Genomic DNA, 12,537 nt, shown 5'->3' on the forward strand with positions numbered 1-12,537 from the left:
TGATAAGTTCAAAACTATTCCAATCCTTGTGCATATTAGGTGTACCCCTAAACTAGGCTTACTTTGCAGTTCTCAACAATAACGCATGGACAAGGGCCTTTGTGCTCTCCTCAGCCAAGAATCTTCTAATGCGAGCAATGTTTCTTATATGATAAAATAAAGACTTAAAAATGGATGCCACCTGTTTCTCGAAGTAAATCTTACATAGTGACCCCAGTATTGCATGTAGCATTAGTAGTACTGAACACATTTTCTGATCCAAATGTCAGAGTAAATGTTAGATACGAAAATACCATACGTCAGCCTCGACATTGTCTTTGAAATGTTATATACACTGTTCATTATTATACCTTGGATCGTTCTTCGTCGTGTCCTTCCTTGTTGTCTTTGACGGCCATTGCTGCCAAGCTTCCAAGGGAGTAATTTCATTTAACTTGTCCCAAGTACTTTTTACTGCCGTGGGATTAAACACATCGTTGGCCTCAGCAGGGTAAACAATTTCATCACCATCGTCCAAGCTATCACACTCAGGATGACTCACTTCAAATTCTGCCGAAGGAGCAACGGTCTGCGTTATACGTCGAGGAGGGCCGTCAGTTTGACCTAGTGTATAACAAAAGAGACCTCATAAACAAAGGCATTTAATTAATAAGCCGATTCCAGCATCCCTCTTTGTTGTAATCTGTCTCACCCATTCGATTTGGACGTTATTCGACAATGGCTCCAATTGATGAGTTATCCCAGCAGCCCTGTTTGCTGTAATCTACCTTTTGGCCTTTTCGACGGGCTATGCAAGGTTATGGGTTCAATTCCCGACGGAAACTTTTCGTTTTCGCCACGATTTTCCATAGTGATGACATGCTTAACTTACATCTATTATTACTGATTACGGTTGAACTCCAATAACACTTGTTTGCTTGTTGTTGTTAATTGTTTTTATTGTTGTTGTAGTTTTTAATTTTGCTTCTTGTTTTTGTGTTTGTTTGTTTGTTTGTTTGTTTGTTTGTTTTGCATGGCGACCCACGCCACAATGAAACTTTAAGTAAATAGAAAACTTAGAGCAAATGCAGTGTTTGTACAAATAGTCATATACCCTGTATGGAAGTAAACATTTTTCATCCCTCTGACTGCAGTCTAGAATCGAACTGAAATTTCAATTAATATTTTTCACATCCTTTACCTTAGAAGTAACTTGCTTGTAGACAGTATTGTAATCGACGAATATTGCACTTTTTGTTGAACTAAGTTAAATACCGTATTGCGCCTGCCCATGTTAAAGTGCAATTGAAATAGTCTATTCAGCTATAATGTAGAGCGCTGCTAAGGTATAGACTGTCAGGCTTATTACACTTTGTGGAAGAACAGAAAAGAAACCATCTGCAATTTCTCACGCCGACAATTCGATCGTTGATCGTTCAACCTTTGCTTCGCAGGGGGTATTTGAGGGCTAAAAAACGAACAAAGGAAATATGACGCAGTGTACAAACAGTTGAGTTTTAAAGGCTGCGTTAATTCAGATGTAGTGGATAGATTATGGCCAGATTGAAAATAAGTCAACTTACAAACTTTGGACTGCAAAGATGCCATGGCTTTCACCACACAGTTGCAGGCAATTTCGTCGAGATGCAAATCGTCTTGCGCATGCTGATCCAAAGCCTTTAGAATGTGTGGGTAAACATCATGGACTGCAGATTTGCCATAAATGCAGTCCAGGTGGCCATAGCCTGGAATCTGTATCCAAGAGTACTCTTGATCGGGGTGGGCTTCTTTTGCTAGGTTGAATGTTCGAAACGTACCTTCTGGTGAATAACAACTGTTCTTTTCACCTGAAAGAAGGCAAATTTGAAGTTGCATGTTAATGGCGTGTCCTCTAGTTTAATTGATTACTAGCATGGTTATGGAAGATTACGCAAAGAGAGAGCGTTTTTTTTTTGAAGGAAGTGCTGCATGCATGTTACGTTGAGGCCGAGATTAACAAAAATTTAGGAACATACTAAGGACATTACACTATTTTCTTTTCATAAGAATATTGTTTTTCCGGCGGGACGAATTTTGTCGACTGTTCATGGGGAAAATTTAATCCCGGTTACCGAGATGAAAAATGTCCTTAAGGCCCAAAATACCCGTGGACCCGCGTTACGACTTAACCAGTAACATTTATTCAGGAAGCCTTAACACAAATACAAAAACATCCTGAATAGGGAAATCGGGAGGTTAACCCTGTTAACCCTGACTTGTCAGCGACCTCACAAGCCATGCTCAGTTAAAATTGTTTCGTCTCGGTCAGTCCCGGTATCCGGGCTGGAGTGTTCAAGTGGGAAAAATTTCCAGCTCGGTTACCGAGATCTCGGTCGCAAAAACCGAGATCTCGGTAACCCGGCCAGCCTGCCGTCTCATATGAACACATCGAAATATTTGTCAGGAAAAGAGTGGCAAGGCGAGATCTCGGACACCGAGCCAGCCCGGTCGACCGGGCTCATGTGAAGAGGCCCAAAGACTGATCTGTACTTCTTAGAACTACTCTATTGCACTCAATTACCGAGCTAAGTAAACGTTTCACTTCACCATATATTACCTCTACCAACACCTCTGCTGTGACAGACACCGGTTAAATCTACAAATATACCACTCACCAACAATAAAACAGATTGGCATGTTCAATCGTCCTATATGCTTTCTGTAGGCTGCTGAATTGAGACGGCCCTTCTTATCCACATCCGGTAAGTAGATGTCCTCACCAGTTGCAGAAACAAGTTTCCGTTTCCTCATTGTTAAAGCAGTCTGCTGCACTGTCTTTGTTGTCACGTGACCAAAGAACTCGTGCAAAGTGTCATGGGTTAGCGGGTTTAGGTTTTCGTGTTCCCAGAGAAGTCCATAAACGAAAGTGACCCTGCAAAATGTTTAACACAGAAGATATTGAAAAACAGTCATTGTCTCCACAGCTCTAGAGACGGATTCAAACAAATGACAATTAAGAACCTAACTCACAGTATAATGCTTCCTTTTTTGCTCCGTTGTTGTTGTTGTCATTTTACTTTGTTTTGTTTTGGCCTACAAGTATGTTTTCTTCAGAGAATTTTTTAATAAGTGTCAGTTTCGCACATTCATTTGGTTAGCAAGATCGGTAATGTTTAAAGAAAAGAGTTGCCACATCTCTGATGTCAATCTCAAAAACTGTGTTTAAGATGACTTATGGCAAGGTCTGCGAGCGTTGCAGGTTGTGTATTTTTTTTCTTTGTATTATTCGTCACAGTCCACATTCCAGCGGGGACAAAGTTATCTGCAGGAAAGAGGAAGTAGATTGTTTTTGTTGATTATCACCAGCATTCATTTAGCGTGTTTTCTCACCTGTGGCATACAGGGTTTTGACATAACTCGTCGTAAGGGAGGATCACTCTAGTAAGGCCCTTGGCGGTGTTGTTAAAAAGTCTGTCAGTTAACGAAGCATAGTCATCTGTGTCGACTGTGAGTCCATCCACGCCTATTGCCTCTGCGATACCTGGGATAAAGAGTCCTGCTTTCAGCTTGTTAAACTTCGTCGGAATAGGATTTGCAGCGACTTGGCTGCAGACCAGGCTCCTTACTTTGCCTTCAAGAGCACCGGATAGAAGGGAAGCAAATAAGACCAATGAACCAGCACAGTGGGCAACCACTTGAACAGTTTTCTAAAGGAAACAATTTGTTCATTTAGCAAATGAAACTCTTCTAACAGACAGCTCAAACTCCCAGTTAGATCTTGAAAATCCTGGAGATCATAAAAAACGAACAAAGCTTCGTTGATTTAAAATCTTTTCAATAGTATTGTTTCATTTCAAGTTCAAACGGAAGTAATTCATCAACGAGGCACTAAAGAGCAAGTAAACTAAGGACTGAGCGCCAACCAAGATTTGTTCCCTAATTTTGAGTTAATCCTACTTCAGAACAAAACTAGCCACTCTCTCCTTTTGAAGAAAACAAGAAGAATTGATTTTCACTAATTGCTGTTTCCGCAGCTTCAGTTTCTTTTTGTGGAGGCATCGAATCTTGTAAAGGAACTAGGATATTGCTACAGAAACTGGTCAAAAAGTTGCACTCGTTTTATGTCTTAGTGTCATGTTAACTGTGTTCCTTTTTACATCGTACTTCCCAGCAACCGTGTAACGTAAGACCGAGTTAAGTTAGAACTGGAACTATGACTTTGGTGCAGTGGGAGGTAACTTTTTTTCTCGTTAGATCATTTTTTGATGATGATTAAGACCACATTTCCAAATCTCCTTCATGGTAGTGATTTCCTCCTCTCTTCATGTATACATACTCATGTATAAGACTCGTGTATAAAGTTAACATTATAAGTTAATGAGTTTGAGAAGTTCATGGGAAACTGGTTGGAATTTTTATTTCAATGTTTTCTTACAGAATTCGTGATAGTTTGCCAAGTGATAAATATTTCGAGAATTTTCTGTAATAGTTTTGTACAGTTTTGGGTTTCGGTTTAGTTGGAACTGTTTCTTCAAAGTTAGATGTTAATTCAACTAAATAGACCAACAGGCTGGTAAAGTCGCACTACGCGCCTAACTGGCTCACACGGCCAGAGCTTAGCCCGGTTTCTGTAGCTTGAACGAACTAGGAGTATTGCTACCGCTATATTATTAAACTTCACACTTTATACATATTTAAAGCAATATATGTCCACTCGCATGCAATTTAAAGTCTTACGGAAAAAGAAAGCTCTACTAGGAGTTAAGTTGCAAGTACGTAAAAGGTATTGGACCTCACATCATGGGCCCCACTTCATACGGAAACCTCGCCAATGTAGACAATTTTCCTGATCTTCTTCGTTGAAATGTTGATTTTAACCTGTTTAGCAGGGGTTTCCCTCAATGCCTGTACGAACACTTTCCCTCATCCCAAAGATGTCCACAATTAACGGGTTGACGTTTTTATAACCTCTCCCCCCCCCCCCCCCCCCATCCCCCGTCTTCCACAAGTACGCATCCGAATACATTGTAGAATTTTAATTATCCAAATTATACCTGTTCTGTGATTTCCAGGACTTTTTCAATAGCCGCTGGATAATCGTACGCTGCGCAGTCATCGAGCGTGTAGTCTTGATACACAGCCCAGGGAAGGTCACATGACACTCGCCAATCGACAAGCCATACATCATATCTATAAAAAGTTTAAATAAGAAAATTATTATGTCAACAAAGAAAGAGAAATTGCTAAGCTAATAAATGCAATAGCATTATCAATTAATGAGAGAAAAACACTGTCACTGTCACTGTCACTGCTGGAAAGACATTACCTATGTTCCACGAGAAACTCCACAAGATTGGTTTCTATGGTATCCAGGCTGAAGATTCCGCTACTGACACCCATTCCGTGAAACATCACCACCGGTCCTTTCTTTCCTCCATCGAATCTAGTCAATCGTATTTCAACCTGTAATGACGAATTTACCGTTGAACTATTCTACGCACATTTATTAGGCGTGGCTAAGACGGGTAAACCTTATGCGCGGAACCTAATGGTACGGCTGTTGTTTAACAGTGGTACTTCGTCAGATTGAATTAGACAAGGCAGAGGATGCTGCGTAATGCGACAATGTAGTGACTTCATACAGTTCATAAGCGCCTCACTTGTCATGCGCGAAACTAATGCATAAGTTATGACAATTTGCTTTCATATAAGAAAGCCTTGATTGGCTTAGGGATGGTGGCGTGATCAGTCAACCATGAACATGCACTCGAAACAAAAAAAGAAAAGGTTCGGCGAATTGGTCCCAAAACTTTTACCATTTTCCTCGTAAGCTAAAAGTCATTTTGCGTGACATAAATTTGCATTGCATCATTAATCGCAGTGCATATCCGTGATCAATTAATAGCAAAAACAAAACAAAGAAATAATAAAATAAAATACCTTATCTTTAGTTATGCATTTATGAATCTCCGGATAACTTCCATTGAGTCGAAGTGGTCTTTTCACTCTTGGCGGGGCGTTGAGATCAAAGACGGCTTTCTTTAATGTAATTGGACTGTACACCTCCCAGAGACTCCCAGCAAAAAAATTAACAAAACGAGACATCCACTTCAACTTCTCCACTTTGCTTTTAGTGTGCGTTATCTCAACAGTCTGAAGCTGTTTCAAGAAATTTGGCAGGGTAATATAAAGCGTCGCGGTTCCCACGGGATTTCCAGAGAAGGTCTTCCCTTGGTAAACGGTAACGAACATAGTGGTGGTATCATCAAGTCCAGTTTCTCCAAATGAATCACCCTTGATGTACTTGATCCCATGAAACGCGTATGTTTTAAAGAAACTTCCAGTGAGAATCATTCGGTACACCATCTCCTTGGTGTCAATGTGTTCGGTGCTCCGGCTGAGGAGTTTAAAATGACCTGCAACAAAGATAAAGAAAGTGATCTTTTTTGGAAGTAGCATCTTTAAAAAAGATGCTACTTCCAACTCTGCTGTATGACTGCTGACAATTTAAACATTTCTTTGCCATCTAAGTTTACATTATCCATGCAAAATAAATTCATTATCCACAAATGAATGGATTTTGATTAATTTTCATCCCTTTGCTGAAGACAGGGATAAATTAACTTGCGACGAACACATTTCACCGTGGGATCATGTAAATACTTCCGGGAAATAACCAAACACCGAGATGAAACTAATCCCTGGATAACAGTTGTTGCATTACGAGATTACTAACGTAAACATGGCTTAGTGTACTGAGTGCATCACATTTTGCAACCTTACCTTCAGAGATCGTCAGTGGAGTAGTGGACAGCGCTGGACACGTAACCGTCCCACTAATCTGGGCCGCGTGGGCGGGGTCATAGCTGACCATGCGTTCTACATCATTGGATTCAATTGTCAGAGTGAATTTACAGATGGACTCGTTATTGTTCTTTCTTGTTGGAGTAAACGTGCCGACCATTTTCTCTGTGAAGCGAATTCCAGGCTTTCTCTTTCGGAAGATAGATCGGTCTGTAATAACATAGTGCACATTTGTTAGATGATGAAAATTGACAATGATGAAAAATATTTACAACGCAATTATTTGGGGTTAAAATAGTTAATTAAAAGTAATTTTATTTGGTGTTTGGACTTATTACAAATTATATTTCGGTTTGGGGAATATCACAGAAAAAGGCTAGTAACTCGGTGTATTTTAATGAATATATTGGTCGTGCCTCTCGCAAAACGAAACATCAAATCTTGTGCTGTGGTCTGTGGATAAAACTTTGAAGTAAGAGAAATGAGAGCTTGCAAAGATCATTCCAAAAAGGCGTTATGTGTTTAGAGATTTGTTCCAGTTACATTAAACGTCTTTATAATTAAAATTATTATTAACTTCACTCCAGATGGTATGTATGATGTATCAAAGGCAGTTTACTAAATAGCAGGCGATGGATTTGAGTTCTGTAGAGGGAGAAAGAGAAAAAGGCCGGAGCCGAACTCCCTAACAAACTTGAACTTTGGGGTTGAGAACTGGAAGCAGAAATTACAGGTTAAAGTATATTAACTATTGAGAGTTGAACTGTACATGCAGGAGAAGGATTACTTAAGGGGTGCTTCCCATTGATAGAACGGGCCGACTAATCTGGTCGATACGTAAATGGAGAGTACCAATTTAAGGATTAATTCGTTGAGTTCATCAAGATGTCACGTTCTGAGAGTAATGCGCCATTTTAAAGAAATTTTAAAAAGTGGCATATAAACTGTAGTTCAAATTGGTGTATTCCGTTCGCGAAATGATTGAAGTGGCCGGCCAGTTCTGACAAATGAAAAGCCCCCTAGGACGCGACGAGGTAGCTTTTGTAACTGACCAAATCGTTGAAACGAATTACAGATTTTCAATTGCTTTTAAGTTCTTTGCTTGCCATACCCAAGGGTATAAACGTCTCGTAGTCTATGTGCCATCCTTCTCTTTCCGCAAGAAGCCGAATGCAACGCTCTGCTAAACAGGCTATGGTGAGCGAAGGGTTGACCCCCACGGCACGTGGTACAATGGCTCCGTCAACGACTAAAAGACCATTCATCAACTCATCAGTTTCACCTAACGGAGAAAAACGAGGATGTTCCAGTGATGTGATGTTGGTGATCGGCACAAATGATCATGCAATTATTAGATAAGCTTAAGGTTGTAGGTTATAAGATTCGTGTGATTACATGTTGCATGACTTTGCGTTGTCTGTACGAGGATGTTTTGTTACAGCCCTAAACGTTTAAAAAAAAACATAAGCTCTCATAAAAAAAAATCTCATTTAGAATCACTCCTTTACCTAGAGAAGTGAGTATTTGCGGTTGGTAATATCAGATATTTGGTACCGCCTAAGGACAGGTGGCTGTTTTTAAAAGCTCATCGAGTATAGCAAAGAAAACACTGCTATAAACGTGGACACCTCCACTATGAAATGTCCGGTTTCTTATTCGAAATATAGCTAAAAACATACTTTTTAAATCTTTGTTCTTTTCCATACATCTAGTTTCGTGTTAAACTTGTCAATTTTGGTCAATATGTTTTTCTTATAGTTTCCTTTACCATTAAAAGAAATAAATAACCCTAGATCTCGTGTTGGTTCCTTCACCAAATTTACGACCAACGGCTTGTCATTGCGAAATCTCAATGACTCGAACCGCATTCCTGTCTGGATTTTCCCACATTTAATTTAAGACCAGATATATCACCAAAGCCATTGAGTACTTTAACTGCATTTTAAACATTTTCAAAACAATGAATTGTATCATCGGCAAATTGTTATCTTATTTTATGCTCCCTTTTGAAAATTTTAATTCCTTCGTTATGTCTAGATCTTTCCAGTCTCGTACGGGCTGCCAAGATCTGCACTCCTAGTATGAAATTATCACTTTACGACAATACTGAAAGGGAAGATATGTATTGGGAAGCACTTACAAAGCAAGTAAATAGTGCGAGAATGCCTCAAACTCTTGTACTATCATAATTTTAGTGATTCATGTTTCAACGCTGGATATAAATTTAAAATAACTGTGCTCGATTACCTTTTACTGCGTCGCTTTTCTACCTTCTGGTATTTAATCTTCAAATTTGTATGTTTCATTTTTCAAGCTAGTTGTTATTGTAAAAATTAGACTTTTGGATGTTTAGAGCTATGCATCCAACTTGCCTTCTGCGAAAGCCGTATGCATTTTCGTACCATTTGTAATTAAAAGGCGGAAGGTTTTTGGATGGCTCATTGGTTGTTGACTCAACTTAACTGCATTTTAAGTTACTTGCTTTGCTTACCATCAAACACTTGCCCAGCGTGATTCACTACACCAGTTCGTCCTGACTCTCCCATTTGACAGCCACCAAGAGGATGGGCAGTGATGACACTTCGGCCTAGAGATTCTAACCAAATAGGGTTCTTAACAAAAGTTCCTTTGAGACCAGCCGTCATTTTTTCCAATGCCTCATTTACATCTGCGAAGTTTCTATCAAAGCCCACTTTTTCCCATGTGATATCGAATATATTGTTTTCTAAAGAAATAACTCCAGTCGCGTCATCGTGACTCATGCACAGAAAAGCCATTGATTTATCTATTCCTTCACTCTGTATTTCCTGTGAAACAAAGGAAACAACACCTACTTATTTATCTTTTCCATCATTCTCAACATATAATTTTCTTTCCGACCCAACATGGTCTCAACGATCCATTGTTACTTCTAACAATCACTAAATTACTGAAGGATGGTCTTGGTCAAGCAAATTACTCCACTCCTTCGTACAACATTGATAATTGCCGTACCCACCACTCGCTTGAACGTCTACATAATTGTATCCTATCTTATTACTGAGGCAATAAAATAAGGCCATTCCGAGGAGCTAAAGCTGGTGGAAAATTTGCGACGTGGTTTTTCTACTTTTTTGTGGACTTTCCTCGCTGTTATTGTACGTTGTACACAGTTCTTCAATAGCTTCCCGCAGTTAGAAGAATGAGCTAACCACTATAAGAGAGATTTAATAATTGGTACCTGGAATGCTTTCTCAAGCATATCACCAGCAGGATACTTGTCAATGCCAATAGCCTTTGACGCCAAAGTTAAGGCAACCGAGTACTGCTTGGAGATAACCGACGGCGGGGTTCCATCCTCAATGACAAAATGCTTTTCGAAACCGCCATCGATCACCTTACGAAAGTCCGCTACGCAAGTAATGGTAGGACCTGGCGGTGATTGGGTGGATGCCATTTCTTTGGTTTCAATTCCTACCGAGTTTGCGACGTCATGGCCGTTGTAGCTCAATCCCAGCACATCTCCGTTTGTGGAGAAGTGTTTCCCGACTTGGTCAGACACATCAAGTCCTCGTTCCTTTGAATGCAGAAGTATTTTGGTAGAACCTATTGCCCCCGCACCGAGAATGACGTAAGTTGCCCTTACATTTTGTTCTTCCACGCCAAAGCTACCTGGAACAAGTCGTTTGTAGCTGACAATCCAGTCGGTTGAGTTCTGGGACTTAAGTACTGCTGTCACCTCTACCTATAAATATTAATTAATGAATTAAATGTTCACCACAACAGTAGAGCCTCCATGTATAGCTCTACTTCACCCGCGTTCACTTAATGTAATTGTGCACTATGTGCTTCTTTTATTTCGTTTTGTATTTTCCTTTATTTTTCTGTTTTGTTTATAACAAACAAATTGTACCCCATTTTCCAGGTTTTTACGCAAGCTTGCGAGAGCCATACACATTTCACATTCATATTGTGAGAACAAGCCTCCAGTTCGTTCGAAGAATATACCCAGTTAGGTAAGTCATGCATGTTTTTACCGACTTGCTTGGTACAGAGAAAAATCATTATTGAATTGTTAATTTCCTTCCACAAAGTAGTCTTCACCTAGTAGGAGAAATGATATTGACTTCTCGTTTATTAATAGTCGCAGCTGCATTTACCTCTGTGAATAATTCCGCTCCATGCGCTTTGGCATCAGGCAGATAATTCATGTTTAACGTGTTTTTCGCCCCAACGTTACATCCTCCACAACAGTTACCACATCCAGTGCATTTCGGCTGAGGCACCCCCACGTGGTTTGAGGGTTTGTCTTCAAATGTCACGTACAGCGGTGTCTTGTAAAACACTTTATCCAGATCTTCGATATCAAATTCTGCAAGGCCTTCCTTCATTCTGTCAATTTTATGCAAATGTGGGTAGTGATCTGGATATTGCATAGGCTTAATCATTTCCACGAAGTGCTGCCTATCAGTAGTGGTTAACTGATGTAGGTCGTCTTTCAGTTCCTTGGGCCAAGCTGAGTCCTGAAATACTGCGGATTCCACATCCAGTGCCACGTTAGCGTTAATGAGGGAGGTCCCACCAAGACCGCACCCTTGAACCACGGTTAGGTCATCGGTAACAAAGAATTCGTACAGATTATTTGGCTCCCCTATAATTGTAAAAGATGAGAGTTGCTCTACAGCTACGGAAATACCCATTATGCTTTCTTTCAAATTTGGAACTATATATATCTTTTTGCATGATGTTGCATTGTGAGACTATCACAAAAGCGGATATTTGTAATGATGTTTTTTAAATTTTTTATTCCATTTAAGTTTTTATCCAACTTACCAATGTTCTTTTCTTTCCCACCAAATTTGACTTGAACTTCCTTCGAGGAATCCTCGAAATTTTCAGGGAATTCGCCAGGTAACCATTCCTTTCCTTTTTCTAGCACACAGACGGACTGACCAGCTCTTGCACAGCGACTAGCCGCAATGGAGGCACCATAACCGGAACCCACTACCACTACGTCATACTGAGACTTTATAGATGCGTGTGGTGAGGACAATCTGGGAAACACTGGCTGTTGTCTAACCTAGGGTTTAAAAATGAGTCCGTTAAGGATCCCTTCAAAAGGTGATATTTAAGTTCGAATTTAAAAAGTTTTGTATCCTCGATTGTAAGGGAACTGATCTTAACAAGTTTGTTCAAAGAGTACCCACCTTGTCTTGGGTAGGAGGGTTATCGAAGACACCACCTATCTTGTGAACATTACCGACAAAATTTTATTGGCTTTAAAAATTGAGTTGACACAGAAATATGCAGTTAGCGAGAATCAACATTGCTAGATAAACAAAAAAAAAAGTGGGATTTAAATCTCACTGTCATTTTTTACTGCTTGATAGAGTGATGGCTATGCAATAGCCATTGAAGTTGAAGAAGGTTGCTGAAGGCAGAGACCACCATCTATTTTAGGGTTTGGTGGGTCCTGTTCGCTTATAGTAATTTCGACCACTTTTAGTAACGCAACATTTGTCATGGTGGACTCAATATTCCGTCAATGTCGGGGAGAAAAATGGCAGATCGCTTTTACAAGTAACGGAATAGGTCTGCAGCCTCGTCGGCTAAGTGTTAGGCGATATCCTGCGCGATTTTGAAGGATTATTGTTAAATATATACAGCAATAAAATGACATCAATATAAATCTCTGTTATAAAATTAATCACGCCGCCGCTTAGTCGGACTATTCAACTACCTCAATTTCGATACGTGAAAACTACAAATAGTCACTAAATACAATTATTATACGGC

At 39.8% G+C, this 12,537-nt stretch overlaps 1 protein-coding gene across 1 annotated transcript in view; it reads right to left on the bottom strand.

Annotated features, from left to right (window-relative positions):
• Positions 1 to 12,537, bottom strand: part of LOC146450863 (uncharacterized) — a 45,678-nt gene that overhangs the window by 3,519 nt on the left and 29,622 nt on the right. Inside the window, exons 2-14 of the mRNA XM_085099862.1 lie at positions 11,575 to 11,821; positions 10,902 to 11,392; positions 9,983 to 10,486; positions 9,254 to 9,569; positions 7,874 to 8,044; positions 6,742 to 6,972; positions 5,899 to 6,374; positions 5,285 to 5,421; positions 5,013 to 5,148; positions 3,349 to 3,665; positions 2,634 to 2,890; positions 1,563 to 1,826; positions 351 to 603 (exon numbers count right to left, since the gene is read on the bottom strand). Of these exons, the coding sequence (XP_084955988.1) occupies positions 351 to 603; positions 1,563 to 1,826; positions 2,634 to 2,890; positions 3,349 to 3,665; positions 5,013 to 5,148; positions 5,285 to 5,421; positions 5,899 to 6,374; positions 6,742 to 6,972; positions 7,874 to 8,044; positions 9,254 to 9,569; positions 9,983 to 10,486; positions 10,902 to 11,392; positions 11,575 to 11,821 (3,800 nt within the window). The remainder of the gene's footprint in view (positions 1 to 350; positions 604 to 1,562; positions 1,827 to 2,633; positions 2,891 to 3,348; positions 3,666 to 5,012; positions 5,149 to 5,284; positions 5,422 to 5,898; positions 6,375 to 6,741; positions 6,973 to 7,873; positions 8,045 to 9,253; positions 9,570 to 9,982; positions 10,487 to 10,901; positions 11,393 to 11,574; positions 11,822 to 12,537) is intronic.

This window comes from Pavona decussata, unplaced genomic scaffold (assembly GCF_977016875.1).
Source record: "Pavona decussata unplaced genomic scaffold, jaPavDecu1.1 SCAFFOLD_417, whole genome shotgun sequence".
In the NCBI taxonomy this organism is placed as follows: Eukaryota; Metazoa; Cnidaria; class Anthozoa; order Scleractinia; family Agariciidae; genus Pavona; species Pavona decussata.